Source organism: Coffea eugenioides, chromosome 1, assembly GCF_003713205.1.
Source record: "Coffea eugenioides isolate CCC68of chromosome 1, Ceug_1.0, whole genome shotgun sequence".
Classification (NCBI taxonomy): Eukaryota; Viridiplantae; Streptophyta; class Magnoliopsida; order Gentianales; family Rubiaceae; genus Coffea; species Coffea eugenioides.
Window position 1 is genome coordinate 46,338,166 of NC_040035.1, and position 15,992 is coordinate 46,354,157.

Below are 15,992 nucleotides of genomic sequence, written 5' to 3' on the forward strand. Positions count from 1 at the left end.
TTGAGTCACTTTGGAAGCCTTTCCCAGCTAGCTCCTTGAATTGATTACTCTTACCTGCAGGAATATGCCGACAATTGACGCTTCTAATAAGGCATTATTAGATGCTGGTATTTGATGTTCGAAATTGAGCGATGAGGTTCTAGCGCAGGGCAGGGACTTAAATACAATGAGGTTTGCTTGGGAATAAACAAAATGGATATTAGGTGCTTTAGCTCGCCAACTTCCAACTGAACAAGGCTGTTTGATAACTAAACAATTTATTTGAAAACCTATATTGCTTCTTTGAATTCAGGTTATGTTTATAGTAATGTTTCATTTGCTCAAATGACTGTTCATTTTGTGCTCAAAGTTGATAGGCTGTATATACAACTTCATTACATGGCTCCAATGTGCTACGTAAAAAACCTCTGCATTGTAATGAAAGGCATTGTTGGGGTTGAGGGAGTGATAAATAGAGGAAAGGGCAGGTAAGGAAAGAGTTGGAATTGGATCTAGTATTTTCTTCAAATTTGGCAAAAAAATTGATTAACTTCCAAGAACTCCAATGGTAGCGGCCTTAACTTGTTAGCTGAAGAATATTAGCAGAGTACAAATTCGAGAAGTTAAGGGGCAAGAAATATGCAATACAAGAATGTCTTCGTATGCTTAGCCACGACACAGAGGCTTAGTGACAACCATTTTATGTGCTAATTATTTACCATTGTAAGTGCTACTTACTAGTTATTAATGCAAATTTTTAGTTGTCATTAAAGTTTTTTTTTTTTTTTTGTTGTAAATTTTCCTTATTTCCCAGGTTATTAATATAGTATAGGTAAAAGGTTTACTTTTGTAAGGGGCAATTAGAGAATGAAAGAAATTTAATGAAAATTAGGGAGTAATTTAAAAAGGTAATAAACGATTTAGATAATTTAGAGGGTGTCTATTTGGGTAAATAAAGTGAAGTCTTTATAAAAAGAATAATTCTGCAAAAAATCGTGAAGTTGATTTCTTATTCTTTTTGAATAGTCGTACCTAGGATGTCAAAGGGGCCAGGCTCTGGCATCCGGGCCTAAAATTTAAATACTGGGCTAAATTGGTATATGAACTGAGTTGGTTTGAGCTTGAAGAATAGGCCCAATGTTAAAATGGATTGAGCTTGAATACTAAACTCAGCCCAATGTGATCCCGCCCATGTCTTTTTATAATGAGTTTAAAAGAAATAAATATAGATATTTGTTAAATATATTAACATTTACAGTATATATTACTAATTATTTAAAATTTAACATTATTTACCAAGTTTGTAATCCCAATTAAGATAATTCTCGTGTTAATTATTTCAACTTTGTTGTATTTAATTAAAAGTTTGTAATTTTGGTGATTTTTTTTTTAATGTAAGTAGGATTTTTTATTATCTTATTATCTTAAAGTATGAATTTTAGAATTGACGCCACTTCGTTTATTTTGCCCAAAACCTGATATCATAAAGAATTGAGTTTGGGCCTTCCTTTTTAAAAACCCAACCTGATTATGATGTTTTCATATGGACCTAGGCTTGGACATTTCAAAAGCGCGACCTGTTAATGGTGAATGTCCGCGACCGCCTTCGATAGGTAATGGCGAATGTGTACCCTCGAATCGCACGAGAGATAGCTATCGGCCTTGGCAAGCAATAGTGAACGTGAATCGTCGAATCTGCAGGAGAGATAGCTAAAGCCCAAGATTGGTGTAGATACTTTTGCTGGATAGGAACAACAACAATAATAACAAAATGAGTAAATTTTACGTATAATGACATTGTATATATTATCATTGTTGAATTCATTATATATGTACAAAAGTTAAATTTTAAATTTTAAATTCAAAATTTACATATTTATCATTCATCCGACATTGACAGTATCAGTGTAGGAAAGATTAATTCTAATAATATATATATATGTATAATGAGCTATTTTTTTGAAAAAAGATAACTAAAGGCAGAAGTGCCCAAAGAGCAAAATGTAATGATTTGGGCTGAAGAATTAAGGAACTGAGGAAGATAGAAAGAGAGGAAAGAGAAGAAGCATGGGGGAAGAAGAGAACAAAAATGATAGGAAAGATAGAGTTCAGAATAAGGAGAAAAAAGAGTAAAATTGATTGTTTGGATGAGGAGATTACAATTCACATACAAACCGATCTTCATTACATCCAATCTCCTATATATAGATTCAGCATATAAAGTAGTTACACATTCCTCTTGAAACTAATTGGTCTACTTATCAGATTGGGTCATAACACAAAACTTGCTTATCCCTGTAATAACTGCCATGGATGAGATTTCAGGTCCATGGGTAATGTTTCAAGCGTTCCACCAAAAACACCGCAGTATCCTCCGTAGTAACAGTCAACGAAAGATCAACTAACTCTGCAGGGACTAACGCAAAATTCCTCTCTACAAGGACTAACTTAAAATTCCTCACATGCGGCAGCTATAAAATAATTGGTGTTTTTGAGACGTAGGTTCTAGAAAGAGGCTTATTTTTCTAGCTATACTTGATGTTTTGCATACGAGTATTTCCCTCCTTCGGTTTGATAGAGAATCAATACTGCACAAGAATATAAGATTGGTAATTAGAATTACCTCTGTAATTCTTTCACTGAATATAAAGTAATTAGAAATACTTTTTTATATGGTATCAAACGTTTTAAAAATATTTTGTATCAAATGTTAGTGATGTTTTTCAAAAAAAATCATTCAAAACGTCTTTCACATTTTACTAAAATAAAATTTTTCATCCCTAAATTTTAAAATGCTAACTTCAAATTTGGTTCAAACTCAAGTTTCTGATCACTTTTTAACTTCAATACACCATATGGGTCATTTTTATGTGCAAAAAGGTCGGATATTTGTAGTTAAACAAATTGCTCGACCCACATTCATTTTTGCTCCTAAAAAAGGTTTGTAGTTAAATAAATTACCCAACTCATATCCAGTTTTTGCCCTTAAAAAGATGAGTTTTAATCTTGTTGTCCCTAAAACAATGATTACGTATAGGTCACAAGATGAACTCATGCCAAAACTTAGTTGGAAACCTCGGGATCAAAATTGATCGACATGATTTTGTAAGAAATATAAAGTTCAGCATTTTAAAATACGGGATGAAAAAATTCATTTGCTGAAATGTAAGGGATGTTTTGAACGATTTTCCATGTTTTTCTCAATAGGTCATGCAATTAGTTATAAGTTTCAACTTTCAATTAGTATATATATATTTTTAACACGGGGGCTAAGCCCTCGTCAACTATAGTGTTATAAATATGTAAAATAAACATTTTAATGTTCTACTTAATATTATCTTATAAACTATAAGCCATATTCTATACAATTGGGGCTGAATTAGAACTAAAAATATTTACTTAGCAATCCATGTTTCTTTTTCTTTTTTGGAACAGCAAATAACGAATGCATAAGAAATGTCTACAGTTTTTTCTTTTTTCCTTTTTCCCTTTTCTGAGAAGATATACATAATTTGATCTCCTTGAACCAATTAGTCATCTCTTACCGTTGTTAGAAGTTTAAATTGGCATCCCTACCTAGTAATTTCGTCACGGTTTTTGAGCTTTGTTCCAGGCCCATTAGTTTTTGCCCAAAATAATAGCTCAAGAGTTCTCTTCTTCATTTTCATTTTGTTCTTTTTAACCACTGTTCTGATGATATGCAGGAATTAGCAACTAATGGCAGATGCATCTTGATCATCACAGTTCCATTCTAAGCTCAAATCTTTATTTATTGTTCATATGATTCCGTGCATCCTAAGTCACGATATTCTGCTACTGCAGAAATAGCAGGTTTGGTTTCATCAAATTGCGCTGCAAGTTAAGTGTACACTACAAGTCTTGAGTACCATTAGTCACTTCTACAAGTTCTCCAACACCCATCTTTCATTCAGGTCAAAACTGTGCATGGAAGATTTGCCCGCTAAAAACAATTAGTTTAAAGTAGTTGAGCTCCATAACCCACCTCAAATCTACCAGCTATTTTGCCTACAAATCCCCATGAACAATCAAGTCTACAAATCATCCGCTTCAATACGTTCAATTGAATTCTATTAAAGCCCAATTGATCTGCAATCCGTTGTTCAAGAAAGAGCAGTTGGGGGTTGTTACTATCTTAATTCTCTCAATTCAAAGCATGGAGAAAAATCCCCTACTGAAAGCAGTCGTTCTCACTCTAGTTATTCTCTCAAAATTTAAGGCAAATGGTCAAATTAGCACGCCGTGTACAAGTTCAATTATCAGCAGCTTCACCCCCTGCTTAAATTACCTCACCGGAAGCAGTGCAAATGGGGGGTCGCCGACTGCCCAATGCTGTGATTCGCTAAAATCCCTCATGACTGACAGCGTTGAGTGTGGATGCTTAATAGTAACAGGAAACGTCCCTGTTTCAGTACCTTTTATTAGCCGACCCTTGGTAATTTCACTCCCACGAGCATGCAAAACTGGTGTGCCATTACGCTGCAAAGGTACAGCCTCTCCTACGGTCCACCTTTTTCTTAGCATTTCTTCTCCATCAGAAATAGAATCATTTTGCATTCAAATTAAGCTATATGAGCAATATACTTCCAATTCTAAAAGAGAACCAAACGCAACATCTGCATTTGTTCCTGCCAAACTAATGGTTTCCTTTCTTACGTTTTCTGCAGCCACTGGCGTTCCTTTACCCGCTCCAGGTACCCCTTCAAACTAAATGGAGTAACAATTAGTAAAATCTTGTCCCGGATCCCACCTGTATCAACTCATTTTCTTCGACTCAAATTCAAGATTTCTTGCACCATAGATATAATCATGACCAGAACTTTGCGATTCCAAGAGTAAATCCAGTCTAAAATCTGGATGCGTAACTTTTGCCTGAATATGATTGTGAGAGACGAAGAGCGTGCTTGTGCTCCTGATGATTATTATGTAATTTCCCATGTTGACAAACAATACATGTTTGCTTTCCGTTGGCAGGACCTGCTTTATTTCGGCCACCGCCGGCACCTGTGGCTTCTTCCCCGCTGAGTCCCAAAGGTAATATGCAAAATGCATTGCACTTTTGCCTGAATATGATTGTGAGAGACGAAGAGCGTGCTTGTGCTCCTGATGATTATTATGTAATTTCCCATGTTGACAAACAATACATGTTTGCTTTCCGTTGGCAGGACCTGCTTTATTTCGGCCACCGCCGGCACCTGTGGCTTCTTCCCCGCTGAGTCCCAAAGGTAATATGCAAAATGCATTGCACTTTTGCCTGAATATGATTGTGAGAGACGAAGAGCGTGCTTGTGCTCCTGATGATTATTATGTAATTTCCCATGTTGACAAACAATACATGTTTGCTTTCCGTTGGCAGGACCTGCTTTATTTCGGCCAACGCCGGCACCTGTGGCTTCTTCCCCGCTGAGTCCCAAAGGTAATATGCAAAATGCATCGCACTTTTGCCTGAATATGATTGTGAGAGACGAAGAGCGTGCTCGTGCTCCTGATGATTATGTAATTTCCCATGTTGATAAACAATACATGTTTGCTTTCCGTTGATCTCCTGTAACCCATTGCACTGTTACTCATGACGCTTTCCGTCGACAGGACCTGCTTTATTTCGGCCAACGCGGGCACCTGTATCTTCTTCCCCGCTTAGTCCCAAAGGTAATATGCAAAATGCATTGCATTTATTCCATTAAATCTATTGTCAGGCGAGCACTGGATCCTGACATAATATATTACAGCTTCCATCGGAACAGTAGTGGCTGCACCATCTCCAGTTGAAACAACTCCAGCAACATAGCAGCACCAGCATCTCCTCCGGTGGTAGCATTAGGTCCAGTGGCAAATCCAGGCATCAGACCGGTGCTCAAACCATCGGCTTCCAGTCCATCTCATGTTTCCCCACCATATCTTCTGTCAATAATGTTAGGAATGTTGGTTTTGAGCTATTGAGTTTTTCAAAAAGTCAGACATTATATCACGTAATTTCTCACTTTTTTATATTTTTAATTACCTTTTTATTTCACAAAAAGTATTATGTATTTCACATACATCTATGTGTTTCTGGCATGACTGTCTTCCCGTGACTATTTCCTATGAGTTAGTGAATGTCCTTCGACATTTATAACAATTGTTGTTTGGATAGAGCATTATTTAAAATATTATTTGAAATCATTACTGTAATATTTTTTGTAATGTGATATGATGTATGTGAGGTAAAAAGATGGTGACGAATATAAAAAAGTATATTAAAAAATGTGTCTATGATACAAGCGAAATATTATTTAAAAAAACCTGCTATCCAAACACTTTACGGCAGAAAAATGCAAAGAAAAAACACGATATTGTCGAAAAAGTGCCATCTGAAATGAGTAGACATTTTGGATTTCCTGATTTGGTCATGAAGATTTTCTTGCAAAGGGCATATATACTGCACGTCAGCTACATAGCCAACAATTTACTCGTTATCTGTGAAATACAACTTCCCCAGGAGGAAAATGTTCTCCTTGATTGATTCCATTGATTTCTCTTTCCAACTTTACGAGCAAAATCCAACTCCCTCTCCGCTCGTGGATTATGATTGGCGAATGTGGAAACTTCGAGGGACAAAGGATCTTTTGTCCGGTAATGACAACCATTTGTAGGCTTTCTTAGCCGGAGCAACTCATACGTCATAAGGCGTCAAATAATCTCACGAGATGCCAATCATACATCTCATAGTATTTAAATTTAGTGGTTATCCATCCCAAAAGCTCGGATATCATTAATGTCGACCTATCCTAACCGTCGAAGGATCCCTTTGGAGTTGCCATGTCTTATAAAAAAAATACTTAATTAGTATAACTTTTTTTTATTATCCTCTTGTATCCTTCTTACCCCAAACTATCACGTTCAAGATTCGACCTAGAACCCTAAATCTAACCGCAGGGAGAGTTCTAATTTTTATAGCCTGTTAAAACAACATTATTTTTATAGCCTGTTATAATTTGTTTGTTACACTAGTGTTAGTTATTAGAACTTAAGTAAATAAAAAAAATTTAATATAGGGTGTTTTTGAACAAAATTATAATAATATAATGAAGGGAGGGATAGAGAATGAAATAAGACGTGGGACAAAGGATCTTTTGCTGGCCACCTTGTACTTGGATTCATTAATCTACATTTAGTTATTTATTTATTGTTTTGAATTGTGGCAGCACTCATAAATCTCATTGAGAATGGCAACTGAAAAAGAAAATTGGAGACCTGCCGATTTTTATTAATTGCAAACGGAGAAAATGGATGTGACAGTTGAAATGAACTTTATTTGGCAACCCCAATTAGATTCCAACATTTTTATTCTCGTCTCCGAGTTTTATTTATAACTTCTCTCGAAAAATAATTTCCGGTGATCTAGTCCACAGGAGGTTTATAGTGGTAGCCCTTATTTTTCGTAAACTCATTAATCACTTGCAAAGAATCCAGCCACAGGCCTTTCCAAACTTTAAGGTCCATCATCAGCGACCCAAACCAAGTAAACAAGATGGATCTATAATTATTTATTGCAGGATAAACCTATCCGAGCAAACATTCAAATATAAGGAATTTTTTAACGAAAAAGGAAGAAGAAAGAATAAGAAACTCGCACAAAAGATAAAAAGGAGGAAAATGGCGAAGAAATTTGTTGCCGCGTTGCTTTTGTGCATGGTTGCCATTGCAGCAGTTCACATTCTGAAGGCCGAAGCCGTCGATGAGAACCAATTCAGAGACTGCTACAGTACCTGCCACAAGGAATGCTTCAATGATGGCTCCGGCAATGGCTTTACCTTCTGTGAGATGAAGTGTGACGCCGATTGCGCTGGAAAAGAGATTAAGGGTACGTAAAAAAAAACAAAATGCTTTTTTTCTTTCTGCTCGTAGCTTGAACGAATTTTGAATTTCGAAATTACAAATATTATATCATGTCCCGATATAATTTCTTTTGTGCAGCCAAAATTGCAGAAATGGCATCTTGAAGGATAAACAAGGCTGCAGGTTGAAGAGCCCATCAGGGGTTGGGAAAAATAATTTTTCAGCCTTCAATTCGAGCTTTTCCATGGGATTATGGAGAAATAAGTGTCATAAGTTTTTTTTTGTTTTTTGTTTTTTGGAGCATTGATTGAAAGCAATCGCATGCTTGGTAGGACTATAATAAGGTGTGGTCAGACATTAATATTCTGTGTCATGCCCACCATTACATTTCTTGTTGAATTGAATTTTTGTATTTTCCTAAAGTGGTTTTTACCAATTCACCTTTTCTTTGCTCTTTATTCTTTAAAAGAAGGAGAATTGCGCATCCAAGAGTATATTACGATTGACTAGTGCTCGAATGCTTTTCCGCACAATTTCTTGCTTGTGGGCAAGCATTTTGTTTCTATTCTTCCATCATCACAGGTAACGTCAGTTAGTACTTTGAAGTAGGCAAGGCCACGGTTCCAGAACCAACGGTTCTGGTTCTTTAAAGAGGTAGAACCAGAATCGCATAGTTCTGATTTTGGTTCCTTATGGTTCTGGTTCTGGTTTCCGGTTCCGTATGATTGTATACAATTTTATTTAATTCCTTATCCTTAACAATTTTAATACGAATATAACAATATATTTCAAATTTCAAATAAAATGTAAAAAAATAAATACAAAATAAAGATCATATTTTAATTTTATTATTATTCTACAAAGTAAGAAGTAATAAATAGATAATATAAATTTTATGAAAAGTATATTACATTGTCAAATTAAAAAATACATTACACTATCAAATGGTTGTCATGTGTTGACTTTCTTGAGTTGAACAATCATCAATGTTGAAGATTCCATTTGAAGAAATATTTCAAAAAATATTTTTTTGCTTGCTTGATTTTGAAGATGAGCTACTACCATCAAAACTTGTCATTTGATAGCAAATAAGCAAAAAAAAAATTGTAAGTAATAATTTAATACTTACAAATTATAATGATAGATATTAGTTGAATAGAAATAATTAAATAATTAATAAAATATATAGAAAGTCCATAAAATTTAAACTTTCTTAAAACCTATTAAACACAACTAATTTTTTTTGAATTATCTCACTACTTATATTAATTTTTTTAAAATTATTTTTAACGGTTCTGGAACCGGCGGTTCTGGTCTGGTTCTATTTTTTAGAGAACCGGAACCGGAACCTTTATCCAAAGTTCTACCACAGTTCTGGTTCCATAGTTTTGATTCCAATTCTGATCCGGTTCCAAACGGTCCGGTTCCGATTCCAAATGGAATCATGGCCATGCCTACTTTGAGGCTCGTTGTGCCTTTACCACAGTGGCTTGAGATATCATATTCACTGCAGTAGACACGGTAACAAAGCAAAGTCAATGAATTAACGTAGTAATTCAATGACCAATGCAATCAATGTGTACGAATTTTTTTAGACTTACTTGTAAAAGTTTTTAATTACTTTGATGAACAAGGACACGACTTGTACTTGGGCAAAACTCAATGATAGGGTTATAATTGAAATCCATTTTTTTTAAACAAAAGAAAAAAAAGGAATCTTGGATATGTACCACATTCACTTGTTCATCAAACAGAATTTGGGCTGTTGGTCACCATAAAATTCTCAAGGTTTGATGAGATGAAAAATCAAGAATTCAAATTTTATTTCCTACCAAATATTATAATACGTGATTTCCCTTAAAAAAAACTCATACGGCGGGCAACGACGAAGCGATTGCCATCCACTATGCCATCGGGTGCGTTTGGATCTCTGCCTCACTGGGAAAGATGTGCTTTCGGGAGGGATCTTGACTAGCTACTTAGTTTTCTGTCATTGTTATTACTTATTACCAAATCCAATGGGCCAGTTCATGAAAGCCCCATGGCTTAGACAATGGGCTGCGCAGTTTTCTTGCTGGCTATTTTCACCCCAATAAGACAATCTATATAAACAAAGATTCACAAAGACAGACGAAGGCAAGATAACATAAAGCATTGATGGATCTCAAAGAAACTCGAAGCCTTGCGGGCTTTCTTTTTTTCTCTCATTTTCTTAAGCGAACTCAAGAATGCGTAAAGAAACATAATTCTCGTGCAACTTTCAAAAGCCGTAACTTTTGAAGGCACCCGAGGGACTTATCTACCCATCCCTAAACCCCCCAGTACCGATGTGGGAAAGAAACCCCCACAGGAGCAAGCCCAGCAGGGCGGCCTCTACTAGGCCCTAACTAGGAACCCACCAACCCCGGTATGGCACCCCCATAATTGTTTTTTTCTCTCATTTTCTTAAGCGAACTCAAATCGCTCATTGTCCTTGCGGACTTTCTTAAACGACTTAGATAGTTTTTTATTCCACAAATCCCTCATACGGTCTCATTCATGCTGATATAGGAGACGGTGAAAAAATGATTAAAAAAAATTAAAAGGACAATAGATGAGAACTGGTAATTTCTCACAATAGTTAACTTTTTGCGCTAGAACAAGCGTTTCGCCTAACCTTAGAAAAATTGAAGTACTAGAACAAATTGGGAAAAAACTACGCCAATCTTTGAATTGATAAATATACCTTTAGTTTTTTGACGTGTGCATGGCACACGCATGACAATGGTCTAGTTAATGGTGAAATAAAACGAAATGGCCAGAAATATCTTGATTTATCAGTTACGCGATCAAATCGAAACGAAAAATAATTGAATGGTCAAAAGTTGAATTGTTTAACGAGCGCAAAGGCTTTTTTGCCATCAAGAGAAAACGAGCTACTAATCCATGCCTAGGGCTTAATTATTACTGTAATTGCATTGGATTAAAGGTCAACATCAGATGAAAGACGACTGAAGGAGGCAAGGTTTTTGGATGTATCCAGAATTTGGAGTTTGCATTGCTCAGAATCACTCGAGGGGTGAGCGAGCATGAATGTCACAAGTGACACCCTCCCTCTGGGCGTGCGTCTTCTGTCCGCTGGGAATTTTCCTGCTGCATCCACCCATCCATCTGACCAACTTAATTCACAAGCAAAGCCTTACATATCGTACTACAACTACCAGAAGTAGGAGTACTACTCACTAGTAGTTATTGCCATTCCCCGGCCCCCAGCAGTCTAGATTGTGTGACGTCAACTTTTCTCTTGAATCTGCCATGCATACTGTTTTGCGTAATCGCCAGAAAACATGTGTCCACGTAAACCCCTCCCCTCTTTAATTACTAGCACTGCTTAACTTTCAGTTTGACTGGAGGTTCTTCTGAACTCCTCAGTTTCCTGCCAACCCTTGATTGCATAATCCCTAACCTGTAATTGCTAGTGGTTGGCTAGGCGGACCGGAAACACCTGGTTGCAGGGGATCGGAGGCGCTTGCGCGAACACCGTCGGTCTTTTAACCATGCTAGACACGCGGCAAATCACATGTAACGTTTCTCAGGTAAGGGGCGGACCGGAGCTGGTGTCCGTTGATTCACCCCGCGCCATTACATTTTGGTTTTCGTAGCCCACCGGGCATCAACTCCGGCCGAATTAAGGAACCAGTAATTCATCAACCAATGCCCTTTGCCAATGCCAGCTTGATCCAAGTTCATCTATCAAATTAAACAGTTGAAAATTGCTCTCCCACATACGAAACCGCAAATTTAGCAAGCCTTCGATAGCATCGCATCGCATCGTTGGACAAAATATCTCATCTTTTGCTCGAGTTAACTCGCATCAATTTGAGTCATTTGACACTGCAGTATCACCAATTGTGACGCCAAGTTTACAGAATGCGTAGACTGTGGACTGTCCAAGCTCACATTACTATATGGGCAGGAGGAGCACCATGACGCAAGGATGTCCTTTCCATGGCACAATCGAGACAGCTACCTACATTCATTTAGCCTACGGTGGTATTATTACTCAGTATTTCAGTAGCTAGCAAATGCCCCATTCCTACCAGACTCTCGCACCAATGAATTCTGCTTCACTCAGGAACCAAGAATAAGAGACACACAACTGGCAGCAGCAGCGCCACATAAATAGTGGCCAGGATCATACTCGCAGTAGTAGTTTTTTGCCATTTGTGGTTAAAGTCGTAGTTACTATTTTTATATACATATTTTTCTGAGCTGTAATGTGACGTTCAGTCCCAGACTTCAGAAGGTCCCACCAGATTCTTCTCCATCTTTCTTTGACACCCTGTGCTAATTGACCTCACCTGACGGAAGAAACACTGACGCTTCCTACGTCAAACTAGTACTACCAACTAGCTGCTTAACGAAGTGGAGTATTATGATTTGCCCGTGCAGAGACTCCTCCCACCGGACATGTACGCATTGTGGTCGTGTTTTATGCAGATTCATCCAATTGTTGTACGTAAAATATTTTATTCCTATACATAATTTTTACTCTCAGCATAATACTATAACGTAATTGTACATTGAGGAGTACAAGAAGTAAGTACAGCAGCCACACGGAACCCCAATTGCACTGAGTCATTTCGATCCCCTCCCACACGGTTCCAATTTGGACTCTCAAAAGTTCCATGATCAATTACATGCTCTGCTTGTCTGTTGTCTCTCTGGGCTTTGTTTTCCGGCCCTCTGAATTAGGCTATTCCGGTGCTGGCGGCCTTGCTGAAGCTGAATTTTGAAACCACTTGAACTCCGGTAGTTTGTGGACACATAGGCGTGCATGTCCAGCCAAATTAACTTGGAGGGGTTGAAGTTCATTGTATTTCATTATTGTTGGGAACTAGCTAATTGAAGTGGTAAATAAATAGTGTGTGTGTTGCACACGGACATAGATAGACTCAAAATTTTCTAAAAATTCTATATAGAATATTAGATTTAAATTTGAACTATATCATTTTGCCCTCTCAACAAGTTTTTATTAGTTAGCTAACAAGTTTTGTGAACCAAACATTGTGCATGCAATTTGTAAGCCATGCATATCATCGTAACAGATGGAGCATAAACTCAACTAGAGACGAGATTATGAAAGTTTTCTTCGATTGTACTTTACAAACTGGCAAGACTGGTCGAGTCTGCGATGATTTGTAGTGGGCTATTACCGAAAGCATAAAGGAAGGTAAGCATTTGCATCTCTATCCCGCTGGAATGGTTTGTAAATTTGACGTGGGCGTGGGCTTTGATGGGCTTCATTCAGCGGGTCATCAGTTTTATCAGGGGTTAAGCAAGCTTATGCTGAAGGCTGCAACTCCACCACGTCCCCGCCGGCCCCCCACCAACCGTTGCCCCAATCGATTTTGAAGCCCCTGTCGAGAATCAACTAAGCAGTCGACAAACGTGAAGATGCAAATGATGGCAATCCTGTACTTGTTGGTAGGAGTAACAGTCTGAGCAGTGCGAATGGGGCCAAGAGCAGCCGTTTGCATGGTGGATATCCGCAGCACAGCTTTTCCTCAGCATCACCTCTGTTTAAAGTGAATGTGTGACGCAAAGTTAATCGCTCAATTTTGGTAAACACTTTGAAGCCAAACCCTGGAAAGACCACTAATTAATTGATCCGACGCTAAAGAAATACAAAAATAGAGTTCCATACCTAAATGGGAAAAACATGATGAATTTAAAGAAAACAAAAGCAACAACGATAGAGGTACAGCTCGAACCCAGCAGAAAATACTACAGCACTATCTTTTTTAACAACCCATATACATTCTTAAACGCAAGATTGCAAAGTTTGTACATTGGGAAAGGTGCGTACAATCTTTTGACCACGGGCAAATTAATTACTGTACTATTTTAGTGAAAATCGCTGTGGCGACCAAGTGTACCGAGATTTATGGGTCATTACAGTAAGCACATTTACTGCTACTGCTACTACGATCCGACAGGATTAGCTAGGATGATGGAAAGTAGTAAATTAAGTACTAGACTAGTCGCTACGTAACAGTGCTTATAGTTCCCCAGATCGAGCATTCAGTGGTGCCCGGGTGGGATACCTTGAACGGGTTGTATTGAAGACTTGGGGGATTCAGAGTTCTTAGAATGGTCGGTGGCTGAAAATTATAGTAGTATTATCTTATCAGTCAACTAGTACCTGTGGTTGCAAATTAAAAAGAATGAACGAACATAATAACAAAAAGAGTAGTGAAAGCAAAACAAAAGAACGGAACAACAGTTGCTGAAAGGAAAAGTGTAGAACCCCCAACATTTGTTTACTAATGCAATCATGGCTGAAAGTCGCGGTCGTGGTTTCGACCATTTCACATCGATTTTGACATATTGGTCGCGATTTTGACGAAACACAAAATTTAAAAATATTTAATATTTTAAAAAAATGTAAAAATAAGATAAACAAAAATAATTAAAAAATTAATAAAAATAATAAAAATTCGAGTTGATACGACCGTTTCTATTCGGCTTGAAAACATCTTCTCGACGATCCATTATCTTAAAATGATCTTGTTTCGGTATTGAAACGAGAAGTCCCGTTGCGGTGACGACTTAGGCCGAATCTTTCAACCATTACTGCAGTTTAACACAATCAAATGTGTGGTTAGTTAGCAGTACATTACACAGACTTGAGTAATGTTAAAAAAAAAAAAAAAACTTCTGAAATAAAGTATGAATGTCAAAAAAGAAAAAGAAAAAGAAAAGGTGGCTGCAGGGGGGAAAAAGGAAATGGTCAAAACAGAGCAAGGCAAGTTGACAAATGATCCAAGAAACATACGAGCCTGGGAATGAGTTCGAAGTTCCCCATGCAAATGTACAATAAAGAAGCCGAGGATTGAATTACCGGAACCAAGTGTCACATCTATCTGGGTCCAGACAGCCTTAGCCCCTTTATTTATGGGATGCTGCTGCCTCACTCCTCCTCCTGTTCCATCCCCTGTCCTCCATTTACTATTTTACTATTGCCATTTGGGAAACATTCACGCTAGCGTAGGGGATGGGTTTTGGTGCAACTCACCGTACATTTAACGATCCGGTATCGGGTAAAAGGAGCCTGGCTTAATTTTGGCTGTTGATCTCAAAATTCAACTTGATACCTTGGACCGATTTGGGATCGTCCATTGCAGAGTGTGACTGTTGAGTGCGCGCGCGCGCGAATCAATTCATTATAGAACCATGGTACTACAATTATCGGTGTGCAACACCAAGCGTGCATTGTGTATTTTTTTTAAAGGGATAATTTAGTCAAAACAACAAAGGATGATTTGACCCAAAAAAAATATAGAATATTCCTATATATATATATGTTCATTGGATCTTTTTTGATTAACTATTTTACTTATTTGTGAAATTTTTTTTTCTATAAGTAGGATTTAAATTACAAACCACACGTATAAAGAGATTATTTTAATTTTTAATACAATTTAAATTACATTATCTATTAAAACTTATTTCCTAAAAAATTTCTTGACTTCCTCGTAACTGTTCCACAAAAATTTTTAAGATATTAATTACCTACCAAAATCCTTCCAAGTGATTGACTTTGACTAGATTTTATTTATCCACGGCTTTTGTTTTCCCATCATCACCTCGATACAAAAGAAATATGGATTAGTATTGGCTAGCAATTTGATTTTTTATTTTTATCTACATTTTTTGGGTTAAAAATTATCTTTTTGTTTTGACTTTTTGGCTAAATAGTTATGAAGAGTGCAAGAGTAATGCTGTCAATTTGTGACCTTTAATGGGAACATTTGATCTTATCAAGCTGACAGGGGAAATAAGTAAGTGAGATTATACATCTATTATGATTTTGTACACATTTTTTTTCATATGATTTTGTACACATTACGCATATAGAATTGCCCCGGGCAATCATAAGAGTCCGTTGGTCCCAATGCTGCCAAGCTCTTACCTTGTTGTGGATTTTCCTTGATCTCTTACATTTTTCTAAAGGAAGAAGATGACAGTGTACTGTCAGTGTGTAACATTCTGTAGCAGGCAGAGGCAGACTGGAAAAAAGAAGAGTCTGAGACTCTGGGCAAAGAAAAATGAAAAACAGAGGCATAAAAAGAAGTGATTTCTGCAACGGGGCAAAGCTGCAGTGGCTCATTAAGTACTAAGAAACATGCTTCAAG

General features: G+C 37.1%; 1 protein-coding gene across 1 annotated transcript; it reads left to right on the top strand.

The window, feature by feature from the left end:
* The first annotated feature begins 4,153 nt into the window (after nucleotides 1–4,153).
* LOC113773762 (non-specific lipid transfer protein GPI-anchored 1-like) lies at nucleotides 4,154–5,538 on the top strand. The gene is made up of 5 exons (XM_027318381.1): nucleotides 4,154–4,484; nucleotides 4,665–4,691; nucleotides 4,972–5,031; nucleotides 5,163–5,222; nucleotides 5,354–5,538. Exons 1-5 carry the CDS (start codon nucleotides 4,154–4,156, stop codon nucleotides 5,536–5,538), a joined length of 663 nt encoding a protein of 220 aa, XP_027174182.1.
* The last annotated feature ends 10,454 nt before the right edge of the window (nucleotides 5,539–15,992 follow it).

What these genes read in the sequence shown, in the direction of transcription:
- LOC113773762 (XM_027318381.1), top strand. Translation starts at nt 4,154, where the DNA reads ATGGAGAAAAATCCCCTACTGAAAGCAGTCGTTCTCACTCTAGTTATT. An exon ending in TGTGCCATTACGCTGCAAAG is followed by an intron (nt 4,485 to 4,664) that starts GTACAGCCTCTC and finishes CGTTTTCTGCAG; the next exon opens with CCACTGGCGTTCCTTTACCC. An exon ending in CGTTCCTTTACCCGCTCCAG is followed by an intron (nt 4,692 to 4,971) that starts GTACCCCTTCAA and finishes TTCCGTTGGCAG; the next exon opens with GACCTGCTTTATTTCGGCCA.